Here is a 16,705-nt window from a genome sequence, read left to right as displayed (position 1 = left end):
TTCATGTTTATTTATGCTTCATTTTGTTCTCGTGGGAAGAGTGAAAGATGATAGTGCTATCATTGTCCTTATTTTAAATCTTTATTTTGTCCATTAACACACGTCTTGCCACTGCTACCGAAAGAAAATTTGTGTCAGTCAGACTGAAAGAGCACCTGAAGTGTGTTTCAACTCCACTACTTTGCGTTAGTGTTTGACGTTTGACCACAAAGGCTTCATTATGCAGGTTTAAAAAATCAACAAAGCTAAATTTTAGGACTATATTTTAATTTGGGAAAACCTCAATGTCTAAATTCTCATCCTTTATAAATCCTGTGCTGGCCTTATCCTGTACTATTTCGAGCCTTCTCCAAGTCTTTCAAACTTCTGAAATCTCTGCACTCCTCCACTGTTGACACCTAGTTTCGTCGTTGATTGAAACGCCTCAGCCACTGCTGTCTACAAATTCAACCACCCCAGCCCTTTTAAAGCCCTCTGCCTCTCAACTTCTTTCTCCTTTTAAAGTGCTTCTTAATAACTACCTATTTGACCAATCTGTTCTGATTTGTTCCTCCTCTCACTTGGTGTCAAATTTTGATTTGGGAATAATCTTTGTAATGTTAAAGCAACTATAGAAACACAAACTGCTATTGAAGCACAAAGGCATTTCCTGCAATCATTAGTTTGAGATTAGAATCCAATCGAGTTGAAGTTTGGAAGGAATAATTTGTACCCAGACTTCACACATGATTTGAACTTTACCCATTCAATTCAGAAAGTAACTACCAGTTAACGTTAACGGGCAGATTATGGCAAGATAAAGAACATGACCAGAAGTATTGCTCCTAGTTGCATCTATTGTTCGCTAATAAGGTTTCAGGATTTTTGATGGGTTGTCTATCAGCTGCTGTTTTATCTTTGGTGATTAAAATGTAATGTTTTGATTCTGAACTCAGCTGTTGAGAATTAAGATGATTGGCCCCAAACAATCAATGACATTGAAGAATCCTTTGTCTGCCTCTATGCATGACAAAATCAATGATAAAACTTGCATCATGTTTAAGTAATGATTGTACCTGTAGATGGCAATGTGATAGAGGACTTCAATGTTAATATTATGCAAGATTCACAGCTAAGAAATCCATACACGGTTACATGGTCTGACCACTAAGTGTCACTGTGGAGTAATTTAAGTTATTAAGAATGTTATTTTAACCAATATTGCTTTCTCTCTTCCTTGCCCATGCGGTCTCCATCTTTCTATAGTTGCAGTTAGACATGTTTTACGTGGACAGCCATGGACATGGGAGTACATCATATAAAATGTTGACTGGACTTTCAAGGAGCTGTATAGTTTTTAATGAGCTACATGTGATTAGGGAGGTATGTTTGCCTGTCCCACTGACAACCCCACTTATCATTTTACATTAGAACATTTTACTTTCTGGCACCAACACCAGCAGGTTAGCAATGATGACCAGAGTTAGGAGATCAAGTGATGAGTGTCATTTTAGTGAAGCCATGCATCTTTTATCGTCATGCACTGAAAACGTGCAGGGCACTTCTGAAGAAGGGGCACTGGATCTGAAATATTAACTATTAATTTCTGTTCTTCAATGAGATTTTTCGGTAATTTCTATTTTATTTTTGAAAATATTCAACCTCTGGGATCTGATTAGGTGTTCCCTAGGACTCCGTCGGAAACTAGGGAATTGATTGCTGGGCTCCTTATTGAGATAGTTATATCATCGATAGCCTCCGGTGAGGTGCTGGAAGACTGGATGTTGGCTAACATGGTGCCACTATTTAAAGGTGGTAAGGAAAAGCCAGTGATGTTTCTATGAGCCTGACATCAGTGCTGGCCAAGTTGTTGGAGAGAATCTTGAGGGACAGGATTTATATGTATTTGGAAAGAAAAGGACTGATTAGGAATAGTTAACATGACTTTGTGCGTAAGATGAGTGTGTCTCATAATTGAACTTTTTGAAGAAGTAACGAAGAAGCTTTCTGAGGGCAGAGCGGTGGATGTGATCTATGTGGATGTCAGTAAGGCATTTGACGAGCTTCTTCATGGTAGACTGGTTAGCATGGTTAGATCACGTAGAATACAAGGAGAACTAGCCATTTGGATACAGAACTGACTCAGAGGTAGAAGACAGGGTGGTGGTGGAGGGTTGCTTTTCAGACTGGAGGCCTGTGACCAGTGGAGTGCCACAAGGATCAATGCTGGGTCCACTACTTTTCCTCATTTCTATAAATGATTTGGATGTGAACATAGGAGGTATGGTTAGTACATTTGCAGATGACCCCAAAATTGGAGGTGTAGTGGACAGTGAAGAAGGTTACCTCAAATTACAACAGGATCTTGATCAGTTGGGCTAATGGGCTTAGGAGTGGCAGATGGAGTTTAATTTAGATAAATGTGAGATGCTGCATTTTGGAAAGGCAAATCACGGCAGGACTTTTACACTTAATGGGAACGTCGTGGAGGAGTGTTGCTGAACTGAGTGCAGGTTCATAGTTCCTTGAAAGTAGAGTCACAGGTAGACAGGATAGTGAAAAAGGTGTTTGAATTCTTCCCTTTATTGATCAGAGCATAGGAGTTGGGAGGTCATGTTGTGGCTGCGCAGGCTATTGGTTACGCCACTTATGGACTATTGCGTGTAATTCTGGTCTCCATGCTATAGGAAAGATGTTGTAGAACTTGAAAAGATTTACAAGGATGCTATCAGAGTTGTAGGGTTTGAGCTATAGCGAGAGGCTGAATAGACTAGGGCTAACTTTCCTGGAGTGTTGGAGTCTTAGTTGCAACATTATAACAATTTATAAAATGATGCAGAGCGTGGATAGCGTAAATAGACAAGGTTTTTTTATCCCAGGGGTGGGGGAATCCAAAACTAGAGGGCATAGGTTGAAGATAAGGGGAAAGAATTAAAAGGATCCTAAAGGGCATTTTCACACAGCGGATGGTGCATGTCTGGAATGAGCTGCCTGGGGAAGTGGTGGATGTTGGTACAATATTTTAAAAGGCATTTGGATGGGTGGTTCGAGTGATATGGACTAAATGCTGGGAGAACACTAATTTAGAATATCTGAATTGGACCGAAGGGTCTGTTTCCATGCTGTACGTCACTCTTTTTAGTTCTGAAAATGTCCACTCCCTCCTCCATTCATGAGTATTCTCAGTCTCTGAACCTCAGTGTTCAACTCCAATCATTCTGAAACCCCCTTCCTGACTGCAACAGTGCTCAGCCTCCCTCTTTCAGCCTGACATTATTGGCCACTCTTGTATCTCAAATGCTGTCAGTCTTCCTTTCTTCACACCCCAAACACCTGAAGAAGCCTGAGGAATGCCATAGCTATCCCAGATAGGGAAGTCTTTGCGTTTTAAGGCAAGGAAAACACCTAGAGCACAATGAGTGGGGTAAGGGGCGGTGGTCATGTGGAAGGTAGACAATGACATCTTCTGGGTGTCTCTTGTGTATGTATGTATCCTGAATGTTGTGTAGTCCCCTTCCTGCCATTTCTTTCTTGGGCCAGTAAATATGGCCTGCTCACTCACTCATTCGCGCTAGCTATATTTTTTGGGTGGGTAGCTTTATTATTTAAGTCAATAGGCTTCTTACAAGCCTGAAAAACCCTTGATCTGTTTAATTGTATGTGACGGATAGCTTCACATTGAGGCTCACAAACTGTGCATATAAAATCGAACTAGGAAGTGGGCACAGAAGTGCTGGGCTTGCTGTTGGGCCTGTTTTACATGCCACTGCCACCACTACCATCACTGCCCCTCACCCAATCCCCAGGGGTCAGAACACAGAATTTGCCCTTCCAGTCTTTAATGAGATGTACAAGAGTATATTTTGTCAATTAAAATGTTATAAAGTTCAAATTTATTTCAAAGTGTGCTGCGTCCAAGTATCGGGAAAATGTTGGAACGAGGAACACTTGTCAGCAGTTTAGGTGATTCTAAATACAGTGTTAGATAGAATGTAAGGTGCTTGGAAAGTGACACTGATTGTGACTATTCTTTGAAGGAAAAGAACAGAGTAGTGGAGAACCTAGACAAAACTAACTGAATTTCTGTGGCAAATGCTGGAAAGCACAATGGCTCAGACAGCATCCATGGAGGGACAGCAAGCTAAGGTTTCAAGTCTAGATAACTTCGTCAGAGCTCCGTACAGATTCTAGGATCTGCAGAAAATTGCTCCTCTATTGTATCTGGTGAGCCTGAATGCTCTCTTCAGGCTATTTTCTACTTTCGTATTAGGAGAATGTTTTCATATTCTACCTTTTTATATAGCTAAAGAATGATGTGTTTAAATCTCCTAGCTATTCCCAGTAGAAAAGGAAGTATTGGAGTTCCCGGACCCTCACAGGAGAGTAAAGCTGGACAGAGCACAGCAGAAGGTACAAGTCGCTCAAATACAGCTCCTTCTGTGTCGGCTGGAGTCATCTCAACCGAAGGGTCTGCCAGATTAGGTGAGAGAGCTGTTTACTTTTTCTTCTAAAACACACGTGCAAATGCTTATCCGTTAATAGCCTGGCTAAACGCTTATGATTGCACCACTCCGTCATCTGCTTTTCAATCATATGTTTCCTTTCTTTGATTTGGACATTATTTGATCAGAAGTTGCTTTCAATAAATTATTAAATGCTCATAATATAGCTCACATTATTAACCATGTTGTTCCTTAAATCATACTTACCCTCTTTGTAAAGAAAAATGTTAATTTCAAGAATATGTTTGAAAATAAATCACAGTGCGTCATCGCAATGCCAGTACAGCAAAACTTGCTTGCAGTGAATGGGTGACTGGAAGACTGCTGTCCATGATTCTGTGGGATGCATTGCCAGTGATGAGGCTTTCTGTTGCTGATATGTGCTGCACTGAAAAATTTTTTGCATAGCACCAAATTATAGAAATTTATTGATATAATTATCATTATGCATGATTGTTGTAGATGGAATTGGGATGTCATGAAGTCTTGGTCATATAAGACGACTATACTATTAAGAATTGATTAACATGCACTCATGAGGCTCATCTCTGCAGAGCTACCAGATTACAAAATCTGACCTGTCGATCAATCAGTGATGCATAAGGGTATCAAGGCCTTTTCATGTTTGGAGGACTCTCTTTTGTACTTAACAGGCTTTGAAATTGTCTGTACCCATGAGAGAAGTTGGAAAATATCCAGGTGATTTTCATTCTCTGGGCGAGCATAACATTTAATCAGTAACAGTCTCTGGATTCGTGAGCATTGTTCTTGTTTTGAACACAATCAAGGAGTAAAATTTTAACACTGCTGAAGTGGCATCAGATGAAAAGTATGGTTGGGAATATGAATATTACATAGTGTTCTTCAGAGTATATCACATTAGTTCTGATTCACTAGGTGATTAATTCTGGATTGAAGAACACAATGTTTTGATTGTGAAGACCTGCTTTGTCTTACTGCCAACTATCTGTTTTCCCCTATGGACTAAATGGTTGAAAATTGTTGCTAAAGTTTCCTTATAGAATAATGCACGTTACAGTCAGTGATTTCATTGCAAGTAGTTTTTACTCATTGTGGTATTGTAATGATGCTTATACATTTCACAAAATTAAACTACATTTTGAAGGAAATTAATTTTATAATTTTGTCTTTTGCATATTTTGTTGCCAGGCACAGTGGTGGACCCTCGGAAAGTTCTTATAGTAGCTGGTCATCACAACTGGATTGTTGTAGCTTATGCACACTTCGTGGTTTGTTACAGGTACCAGAGACTCATTGCAATTTATTATATTATCCCGTAAATAGGGGTCAAAAGTCAACTTGCTAAAATACAACAGAACTTTGGTGTTTACAGGACAGCCCAGTAAAGTGCTACCTTGAGAGTTTCAAATGTAAATGTGAGTAGAAAACGCATTTGACTTTCCTGATGAGAACTCTGATGTTGTCTGAATCTCTGCATATCTTTTAAAAGTGCTACTAAATACCTCAGCGTATAATATGAGGCAGAATGTTGAGGTTTTGAGCAGGTCCACTAACAAGCTGCCAGCTATTTTGGTTTATAATTGTTCTTGTTGATCTTCTCATGGAGTATTTTGTGCTGTTTACTATGTTAAAGGCATTACGTGATTGCAGGTTGTATATAGATGTACAAATGCAAAGAAAAACTTGAAAGGTTAGGTTATTTCTGTTAACATTCTATTATAGAGATATGATAGAATTTAAAATCATAAAAAAAGGGGCAGGATAGATGGACAGTCTCCATTAGTTAACCCTGGAATGAACAGCTGAATGCACAACAACCCTTTGAAAAATATTAAAACTGAGGACAAAACAAAATTCTTCAGTCACCGTTGAGGTTAAATTCATATCCAGAATTAATAATAGGTACCGAACTTATGTCAGCTTTCAAGATTAGATTGAATAGGTATATTGAACGGATGGGAGAGCAAGACTACCATAGGAAATGTATTGATTGATTTATTAAAAAGTTGCTTGAAGTAGATTGATCATCATGTGGAAAAGGGGGCAACTTAATATCTCAACAGGACCTTTGCAACCACTAGGTTTCCTGTCATTTTATCTTTTTTTATATTGTTGATGGCTAATTTCTAATGATTTATCTGGGAGCTTGCATACCATTCCATCATTAATGTAAATGAGTGATCCAAGAGTTTTGTATAAAAGTATTTAAAGCGCAAATGGAATTTTGCCCTTCTAATTTCTTGAGTATTCTCATTGTCACTATTTTCAAATAGAGACTTTGTAAACATGTCACCTCAACAACAAAAAAAATGTAGCTTATCCCTGCTGTACAAGACATCTTATCATACTGAGCATCACTGTTCTTCCAACCCTTGTATTATTGTGATTCAGCCTAGGAAACCAGCTTCTGGCAATGTCAGCAGATGTCACCACCAGCTCATTTTTGTTCTCAACTCATGGTAACATTCCATTTTAGCATATACTCCACTTGTACAGTTTTCAGTCCTTTTCTACATGAATCCAATCCTCATTCCTTTTATAGCTGTCTTAAGACACTATCCATTCACGTTTCAACAAATAATCAACAAATAATCAACACTTCTATGTTTCAGCATCTCAATAGTCTCAAACTCAACTCTACCTGGCACTTTTTTTCTGTCGTACACCTCTGGTACAGTCATGTCCACAGTCTTTATTTCTTCCAAAATACACCAATCAAACCTTACACCATGGCCAGCTATTTTGACTGATATATTAACACACATGTAGAATCTACTAACATTAGGAAAACACTGGAAACCCAATCATATGATGATAAGATTTCATTTGGGTGATTGTGTTTACATGATTACCCAGTGTGCTGCAGTGCCGTATGTGTTATAACTGTTGACAAAACAACGGCTCATCAAAATCCACACCAATACTCCAAAGGGCATTCCACCCAGCTTCAGTTCCCTACCCTATCCCTGCAACATTTATCAAGGCTAATCTACCTAGCTTGCACGTCCCAAAACACTCTGGACAATTTTGCATGGCCAATCCGCCTACCATGCACAACTGTGCTGTGTGAGAGGAAATTGGAGCAGACCCACGCAGACATGGGCAGAATGTGCAAACTCCACATAGACCGTTGTCCGAGGGTGAATTGAACCCGGGTCACTGGTGCTGTGAGGTATCAGTGCTAGTCACTGAGCCACTTTGCCATCTCTGACAGACTGCCTTTGGCAAGTCTCATGTTCAATTGTTTCCTTTGTCTTTTGGTATTTAAAAAAGTTTACTTCTGTTTTAATTCCTGTCAGTTTAAATTTTAAGTGGTGGTTTTCTGTCTCAGTATAAAAAGGATGAAAGCCTACGATCTAAGAGACAGAAAGGCAGTAGTCGCATGTGGCCCATACAATTCTAGAATAAATAGCCATTTTTTTTTTTAAGACCAGAGGTTGCATAAATGAAATAAATCTCATGCAGCACCTGGGGAAAAATGAAACCAAGCATTGATAATAGCATCAAAATAATGTAGGTAACCAGACATGCTGTAAATTACACTTGTACAGTGATTTTTAAATCTACTGTCTATATATTTTTTGACCGTTTGCTGGCAACTCTAGCATGTGCAAAGTGATGAATTCAAGAATTCCATGGAATGTGATTTTTTTTTTTGTGACTTTTTTTTGAAGGTTAAAATATGTGTGTATATGAATAAAAGTTCTTTTTTCACCAACACTGCAGGTGGAAAAATCAAGCACAGTTATTAAGTTCTTGCAGCTTATCTGTCATTGAAGATTTTGACTAATACTGAGCAAGAACTTTAATATTATGAAACTAAGAGTTTGTTTTCTCAAGGAATACTCTGGAAATCCAGAAATATTACTCTACACATCAAATTTACATTGCATCAGAACTATTTCTTAATTTTCAATAAAATGTCTGCTCGAAGCTCCGTTGCGGATGTTGCAGAGAATTATTTTTTTGATTTGTCGTGCTTGTTGCTTTCATTTAATGCTTTTGACTTTTGTTACACTTCTGGTTTTTATATGTATTTCCACATCGTGAAATTGAAGCTTAAAACCATTTTACTTGATTTCATCTTATCCGATAACATGTTGGTATTAATTCTTGCCCTTTGGTCACTAAAGAACCCAGTTCAAAATGCAGTTGCATAAATTAAGGCAAAAGATTCAGATGTTGGCCCAGAAGGGAGGGTAGGTGGGAAATCATCAGCTTTTAACACTCCCATTAAATTTTATGGTATTCATCATTAGTTGTAACTACAGTGGATATTTTAACTGAGCAAAAACACATGCGTTTTGTGTCAGCTGGGCTTTAAAGTTTTGAAAATCAGAATCCAGTTTCCAATCTTGCTTCCTGCTTTAATTGTAGTAGGAAAGTGATCAGCCTCTATTCCAAAGTGGCCAGTTGGCACTTCAAGTCTGGTAATGAAACTGAGCTTTATAGTTGTTCAACCTTTGAAATTTAACAGATGGAGTGTGCCAGACCCAAGAGATAATTAACTTAGCACCTATGTGCTGGATTCAGCTGCTTCTCCAGATAGATCTCTTCATCTGGTACAACCCCTTCTGTTATCTGATCATCTTCCCAGACCTTTAACTTGTCACCATGACCCCTGGATCCTGATCCTGTCTTTTATACCTGTCCTGGGCCTCTGAAGTTCAAATCCCTTTCTCAAGCCTCAAGGACATTTTGAAAAAAAAATCATTAAATTCCTGCATGGTACAAGAATTAAAAGTGTTGGGTGATAAAAGCCACTTGAGTTAGTACTGCGGTTGCTAATAAGTTAATGTCTCGTCAGATTTTAAACAATTAACCTAAAGGGGGCCAGTTGTAGAATGCAGCCCTTTATTAGAGGCTAGCAATTGTTGACCATTCTGTTAAAATTTATTGACATACGAATTGCTAGAAACTGGTGAAGTCCATTAATAATAAATCCTTCAATCCCCACTTCCTCTAGAAACGAACTTCTTTAACGTAGCTTATTTTCAAATACTTTTTTTTAAAAAAAGTGTTACTTTATTTTGTTTTTCCCTCTTCTGTTAAATTTATAATTTATGTCCTATGGTGTTTGAAAAACGTTCGCTATAAGTTTGCATTAACTTTTATCAGTTCCCTAGGTCATCTTTCAAACTTCATTCAGGGCTTCATCTTGAACTCTTTTAGAATAAAAATTAGCTCAACTTTGTTAGATTACTATTCTCAAAATTATACATATGAAAATCCTCAGTACTAATGGTTATTCCAACATGTTCTGTTTTCAAAAACATAGTGTGCATTGTGTTAATTGCTCAATAAGGTTTCTTGTTTCTTTCTAGAATTAAAGAGTCCTCTGGATGGCAGCAGGTATTTACGAGTCCGTATTTAGACTGGACAATAGAGCGAGTAGCAGTTAATGCTAAAGTTGTTGGAGGACCTTTTGGTGATAAAGACAAGATGGTAGCTGTGGCATCTGAGAGTAGTATAATCCTGTGGAGCATTCAGGATGGAGGAAGTGGCAATGAAATAGGTATGTATTGCAAGTTTCTGGAATAAAACAACATTCTTTTATCATCTAAAATGAGGAAAAGGCAGTTTAAAATTGGTTCTAAGCTCAGAGTTGAACGAATGGAACAGTCTCTTCAATCGCTTTGGAAATGATGTAGGTTTAGTCTCCACTTGAGAGCTGAGTAGTTTAATTTACTGACCTTCAGCATTAACTTACTAACTTTTCAGTACTGGTTGAGGAAAGTTCAGTCTGAATAATGGAAATAATTTCTGAATCAAGCCACATATCTATTTGTATCATTATGCTAGTGATCTTACTGGTGGCCCTACATTGAACTCCCACCACCACCGCCACCGCCAAGACATTATCCATGCCTTTATTACCTTAGGATTCATTCTTTTCAGTCTTTTTTTTTCACAAATTCCAACTGAAGATTGTTTTTGTACCTTGTGAAAAGTCTGTGTTGCCATCAGCCTCTGTCATAGGGATATGACAAAAAAGTAGCATATGCTGTTTATTAATAACTTGAGCTTGTTCTGCTATTCAATTAGGTCAAGGTGAATCTTTACTGCCACTACTTCTAACTGCCATTTCTCCATGTTTCTTAATATCTTTACTTAATAAAAATCTATCAGTTTTAGTCTTGAAACTTTTCAATTAGCCCAACATTTGGGAATACTGTTTCAGATTTCCACTAAATTTTGTGTGAAAAATTGCAATCTGGTGTCACCTTTAGATGGTCTAGCTCTGGGTTCTTAATGGGAAACATTTGCCTTCAGCCGAAGCTGGGTTTTCTTGGACATAAAGTATGACCGTTAACATGTGAGTACAATTGGGAAAACAAATGGAGTGCTGGATTTTGTTAAGAAGGGTTCAAGTGCAGTTTTGGTTATTTTACACAAGGAAGAATATACTTTCACAAGAGGGAATGCAGTAAAGATTTACTAGATCAGTTCCTAGGATGAGGGGATTCTTCTATGAGAAGAGATTGAGTAGATGAGATCTATCTTTGCTAGAGTTTACATGAATGGGAGGTTTAAAAATGGGAGTATTAAATTCCTAAGGGTAGATGTTGAACAAAATATTTCCCTTGTTTGGGTCGCATTCTTAAAATTAGTGGTCAGCCAATTATGACTTAAGAGAACAGTGAATCCTTGGAATTGTTTACCCTATATGCTCTGAATGCTCAAACATTGTGTATGTTAGACAGAGTTAATAGTTTTTTTGGATACAAGGAAAATTTAAGGAGGATAGTGCTCAAAGAATTATTGCACCATGGTTTTGTGCAATTTATTCTTGGGTTCATCTTCTGACCAATTAATACAGCATTGGTGGTAAAGCTATTAGCTGTCATTGTCATATACTTGGGCATAGTTTTCTAGTAACCACTTGTTAGTTTTCTCCAAAACAAAAACATTCTAATTTTTGGGTTTCAACTTTGGTCCTGTCATTTAACTTACTTTATAAATTGAGATTTTTGTGAATAAATTGTTGGGATTTTGTCATGATTCAGTTGACATAGAACTGGCATTAATCGGGAAGCACTAGATTTAATATAATTTGGTATGAGATTGTCTGGTTATTGAATCCTCTCCTATCCATATTCTAAGAGATACGGTTGACAGAAAATGAATTGGACCAGTCATATATACATACTGTGGCTGCAAGAGCAATTCAGGGGTTAAAAATCATGCAGCGAGTAACTCACCTCCTGTCTCCTTATTGTCTGTCCACTGTAAGGCACAAGACAGAAGTGTAATGGACTCAAAGTCAATATCACCCAGGTAAAACTGTCTGGTTAAATGTCATCCCATCCTATCTTAAACATTCACTCCCTCCAACACAATAGGACAGCACTGTGTCTGAGCTACAAGGAGCACTGCAGTAACTTACCCAGACTCCTTCAATAACAACTTGCAAACCTGCAACCTCTATCACTTAGAATGAGATGGCAGATGCACAGGAACACTCACCTGCAACTTCCCTTCCAAGTCACTAACCATCTTGACTTGGAGCTATATTGTCATTCCTTCACAATTGCAGGGTCAAAATCTTGAAACTCCCTTACTAACAAGCAACCCAAGGATTGCAGTGGGCCAAGAAGGCAGCTCGGTACCATCTTTTTGAGGGCAAGGGCTATGCATTTAATTCTGACCCAGTCACTGATGCTGCATCCTGTGAACAAATGCAAAAAAAGTGGCACAGTACTGCACCTAGAGCACAAGACACCCCTAGGTTTGACTGAGTGAATTCAGTAAGCTGCTCCTCCTGAGGTGGCTATAAAGGTGTTACAATTGAGCCAGCCACTGGTTAAGGAAGAGGAAATATTAGCTGATTCTCATCCTGCCCAGTAATCTGTACTGTAGTTTGCCTGCAAGGAATGTCTTCTCGGGGCAGTAATAGACGTGGCTGTGATATGCTAGGGAGGAGCTATTGCATATGTGATAATCTGGTAGATTGTTCAGATAGTTAGTATTTCAATTACTAGTTAAGTATGTCTTGAGGCATTCTTTTCCTTGACTTCATTTTGATGAAAGCTTATAAACAGAAAGTGCTGGAAAAGCTCAAGCCTTCTGGCCTGTTTTGTCTTTCTAGCACTTTCTATTCATATTTCAGGTTTACAGCAGCTGCACTACTTTGTCTTTGTGAAGTTTCTAGCAATTTCCTCCTTTTAATTTAAGGTTCCTTGAGAGAGATGTTTCTGAAAATCCCTGATTTTGCATTTTTCATATCTATTGTTTCTTTGTTATAAGCTGCATAGTAGATTTCTACAGGGAGAAAGCTAGCAAATAAGCAGATTTATATGTCAACCCAAATCTATTTCAGAATAGCTTCTAATGCATATTTTGAAAATAAATTAAAGCAAGTGATCACCATTACTGTGGCTGCCTGTAAGGCTGTCAGTCCTTTGCTGGGCTTGGGAGATGGTTCCTCTCCCCAGGTGAATTTATTACAAGTTACCAGTTGTCAACATACAATTGGAAAAAGGGGGTTTAATATGCACAACAGATGTTTATGTAAATTGTAGCATTATTTAATTGACATGAATATTTATGACACTTGACGCGCATGGGGCTGAAGGTGGAATTAAACTTAGTGGATTCTGTTCTGAAAATATTTTTGCTTCTGAGAGATTGAACCCTCCTAAAAGTGATTTTCAAACACTTCTTCCAACTTGACTCTAAAGTATCCATAATATTTCCTTGTTTAGATTTTTTTTTCTCATTGTAATGAAGTGTAGCCTGCTTAACTTGTCATTGATAATAGAGAGACATTGCCATGTAGACACTGAATTTCACAGAGTTGGGAATGGGGAGAAATTCCAACTAGCTTTTAAACACCCCAAAAATTGTGGAAGTTTTCTATGTTACTTTTAGTTATACATCTTATCAAGTATTGAAATGGATTTATGTCCAAAATGTGCATACATGATTCCAAGAGCCATCATTCCTAACAAAGATTTACATAATTTAATGAACTTAGATCTGCAGCTGTAGTAGCATCAATGGTTTGAAATCAGAATACGATGTTGCATATGAACGTTTCTCCAATGCAGCGATATTTCTCATGAAACGTATAATTAAGGTGAAGCTGTGGAAAGTCCAAATGCATTTGTGACACTTGCTTATTCTGAGGTCAAGATATTCTTCACTAACTGTAGTTAACAGTAGCACTAAATCCCACTAAAGGAACAAATAGAAACAGCAACCTATTTCCAGATCTTCACCACCAATGTAACTGTATAATTGTTCTAAGAGTTTATAGAAATTACACATCAGGTTGTTTTGTTTACGTATTTCCCTGTTTTGTATTTAATTCAATGACCTCTGCTCACACTTTGCTCCCTACTTCCCACAATTCATATTAAAAAGGGGAAATTTGCTGTTTGTTCCTTGATAGCAAAATCATAAAGTCATTGTGGCTTGTACTGTCCCACCTTATCATGGATAGTGGGATGTATCAGGCAACTGGCACTTTTTGCCAGTTATCAATTGCGAAGTTTGCTGGCTATTTTGGCAGTTCAGGGCTTACTATTTTAAAAGCTTTGCTGATTTCAGCCACAATTAGATCTTCAAGCCGTTTAAATCGACTGTTTGTACTCAACAGCTGAGAGGCGCTGATTGTGCAGCCACATTTTGTGTTCAGAGGTCAAATAATTTTACTGGTCAGTGCATATACCTTCCAATTTCTCACGAGAATATGGTCTGTTATGTCGTGAGAACTGAATTTGTGTTTAAAATTCTTTGCTATCAAGTAGGAATTGGAGGGAATCTACCATTCACAATAGTAATTTAGAATTTCACAGATTGTAAATGACATTTTTAAATTACATTTTAACAATGTCAGGAAGTCTCAACAAATACATGAAATAACTTTGATTTTTACACTTCTGAATTTTGTTCTAATTCAGACCAACTCAGATGGTGTGAATGTTTTGCAATAAGTGGCTAAGGTTCCTGTATGAAATTCTGTTTTATATTAGACATTTGTCAACGGAGCTAAGTGAGCCATCAGTTAATGAAACATTTCACTTTTTTAATAGTTGTATATATTGAAGCATCAAACTTCAATCTTTGGTTGCAAGTGATAATGAAAACTTAGCAATTAAGATGTTGTGGACTTAAGACTGGCGTAACGATTTGTGAAATAGCCTTGTGTGTTTCAGTGACTCCATATAACTGAGTTAACTGGCTAACACACCATTGTAAAGCATTTAAAATTTTTCTACTAATAGAGGACTGAATCTCTAGTTTCATCATCTGCATTCATTCTTTCAAATGTTCTACTTACTTACTTTTGCTCCAACTGGTGGCCATTCCTGGTTTGAACAGTGTCTAAAGTCTGATACATCTTTAATACCCTTCCAAAATCGCGTGTATCAGACCCATGTAGATCGGTAAGTAAAATTTTCAGAATTGTAATTAAGTTACGTCAATGGCAGTCACTTGAAGCAAGCATTACATTGTGTTTTTATCACAGCAAAGATTGTATTTGAATTCTGCTTCATCTTGTGCCAGAGAAATTACTGGCATGGTAAGCATTCTTTTTTCAACATATGCACGTCTTCTTCAATTCTGTGTAATTAGATATGAGTGAGGATGAAGGAATCTTTGTCTGAAAATTTAACATATTTGATCTACACAACATTTGATTTTGTTTCCTATATATACACTGAGTTGAAATGATGACAATATTTCAATGTTCACAAAAAGGGATTGTAGAAACATAGTACTAGATCACTGGTTTCAATATCTGTTTTATTTCAATTTACAAGGGGCACATGGCTTACGAAAAAAAAATCCAAATTTGAGAGTATTAGTTAAATGGTATGCAGATGATGAGAGCACTTCTCTGTCAACTGTATCATGGCAGTATCAAAACTGAATTCAAAAGACGACTTGCCCTTTTATATCCAGTGTTGCCACATGAGTAGGAGCAGTACTTAAAATTCTAAGGAATAATCAAGCCAATACAATCTATTCTTAACTTTTAATCACATTGAAATTTTTTGATTAAAAAAGATAACCATCAGGTCAGGGCCAAAGGCCCTTCCAAACCTTGCTGAAGGTTAAAAGAAAATAATTTCCACAACATTAATGTGTACTGAAATCTATAGTAGTGGTAAACCAAGCTCAAAAATAGAAAAAAAAATATAAATTTTCTATAATACTGTAAACAAATCATCATTTTGTTGGATAGAACATTGAGCGTGGCTGACAAAAGAATTTTGTTTGAGCTTTTTGTCTTGCATTCAATCAGGGCAATTTGCAAGAATTATCAAGGTAAAGGGAAAACACAGTTGGCAGTGAAAAACTTAACCTGTTAGATGATGACTGACATCTTGGAAGTTAATTTTCAGTCATCTTGTAGCTAGTGCATTCTCTGGCAATGCCTGTACTGATCAGAGTTCACTGCCAACGGATCCACATTTTCCTCTTAAGTAATTTGAATATGTTTTGCCATTACTTTGGTAATACTTGTAATTTGTCCTAATAAGTGGAAGATAAAAATCTTCAACAAAATATTTTTCTTTCAGCAATAATGCTGCTAGTTAATGGCACTTGAATTCACTGAAGTGTGTAAGTTCACTTTGATTTGCAACCATTTCTATCTGCTTCCTTTCAAAGTGCCCATTTTGCTATGGTACATTATGACCACACTGCTTACAAATAAAGGACTCCTACAAGTTGATGTATTTTTTAAAAATGTTAAAAGCTACTGTAATCCTGCAAGCCCTTCTATGAGGGGAGCACTTAGCAAATACTTGGATAAGATTATCTATGCTGAGAGGAGCAGTAACCCACATTCCACCATTACAGTAGGAACTTATGCACTTTCTGAATTTTATTTGCGATCCCTTGACACTAAGCATTTGAAGGTCACTATTAAATGACTCAAATTTCAAGAGATGGAAACTGCTCTTATCTGTCAAGTATAAACAAATTTATGCAAACACCTTCCAAATCTCTACAATGTGTTCATTGGCAAGTTGTATTTATTATTGCCTACCTCCTGTGGTTTCACACCTTTCATATTACTTAAAGGAAACATTAACTTCCATTTTCCTCAGGGTACTTTCGCTAACCCTCCATGCACCACCCTCAGGGCAATACTCCTGTCATTCTTCGTGAAATACTTTATTTTTCTGGCAGCTTTCATGGCTGCTTTAACTAAGCAGGAGAGACACTTCAAATATGGAAGGAGTTGACATGCTGTTGTGGATAATTTTCACTGTGTGTCCTCCCTC

General features: G+C 37.4%; 1 protein-coding gene across 1 annotated transcript in view; it reads left to right on the top strand.

The window, feature by feature from the left end:
- Nucleotides 1-16,705, top strand: part of kctd3 (potassium channel tetramerization domain containing 3) — a 71,514-nt gene that overhangs the window by 31,784 nt on the left and 23,025 nt on the right. The window contains exons 7-9 of the mRNA XM_043695807.2: nt 4,312-4,461; nt 5,652-5,742; nt 9,788-9,978. Of these exons, the coding sequence (XP_043551742.2) occupies nt 4,312-4,461; nt 5,652-5,742; nt 9,788-9,978 (432 nt within the window). The remainder of the gene's footprint in view (nt 1-4,311; nt 4,462-5,651; nt 5,743-9,787; nt 9,979-16,705) is intronic.

Source organism: Chiloscyllium plagiosum, unplaced genomic scaffold (genome assembly GCF_037043375.1).
Source record: "Chiloscyllium plagiosum isolate Xiang-an unplaced genomic scaffold, Cpla_swu_hap1 HiC_scaffold_10, whole genome shotgun sequence".
Taxonomy (NCBI): domain Eukaryota; kingdom Metazoa; phylum Chordata; class Chondrichthyes; order Orectolobiformes; family Hemiscylliidae; genus Chiloscyllium; species Chiloscyllium plagiosum.
The sequence above is the reverse complement of the archived record's forward strand: the minus strand, read 5'-3'. Positions and strand labels throughout refer to the sequence as shown.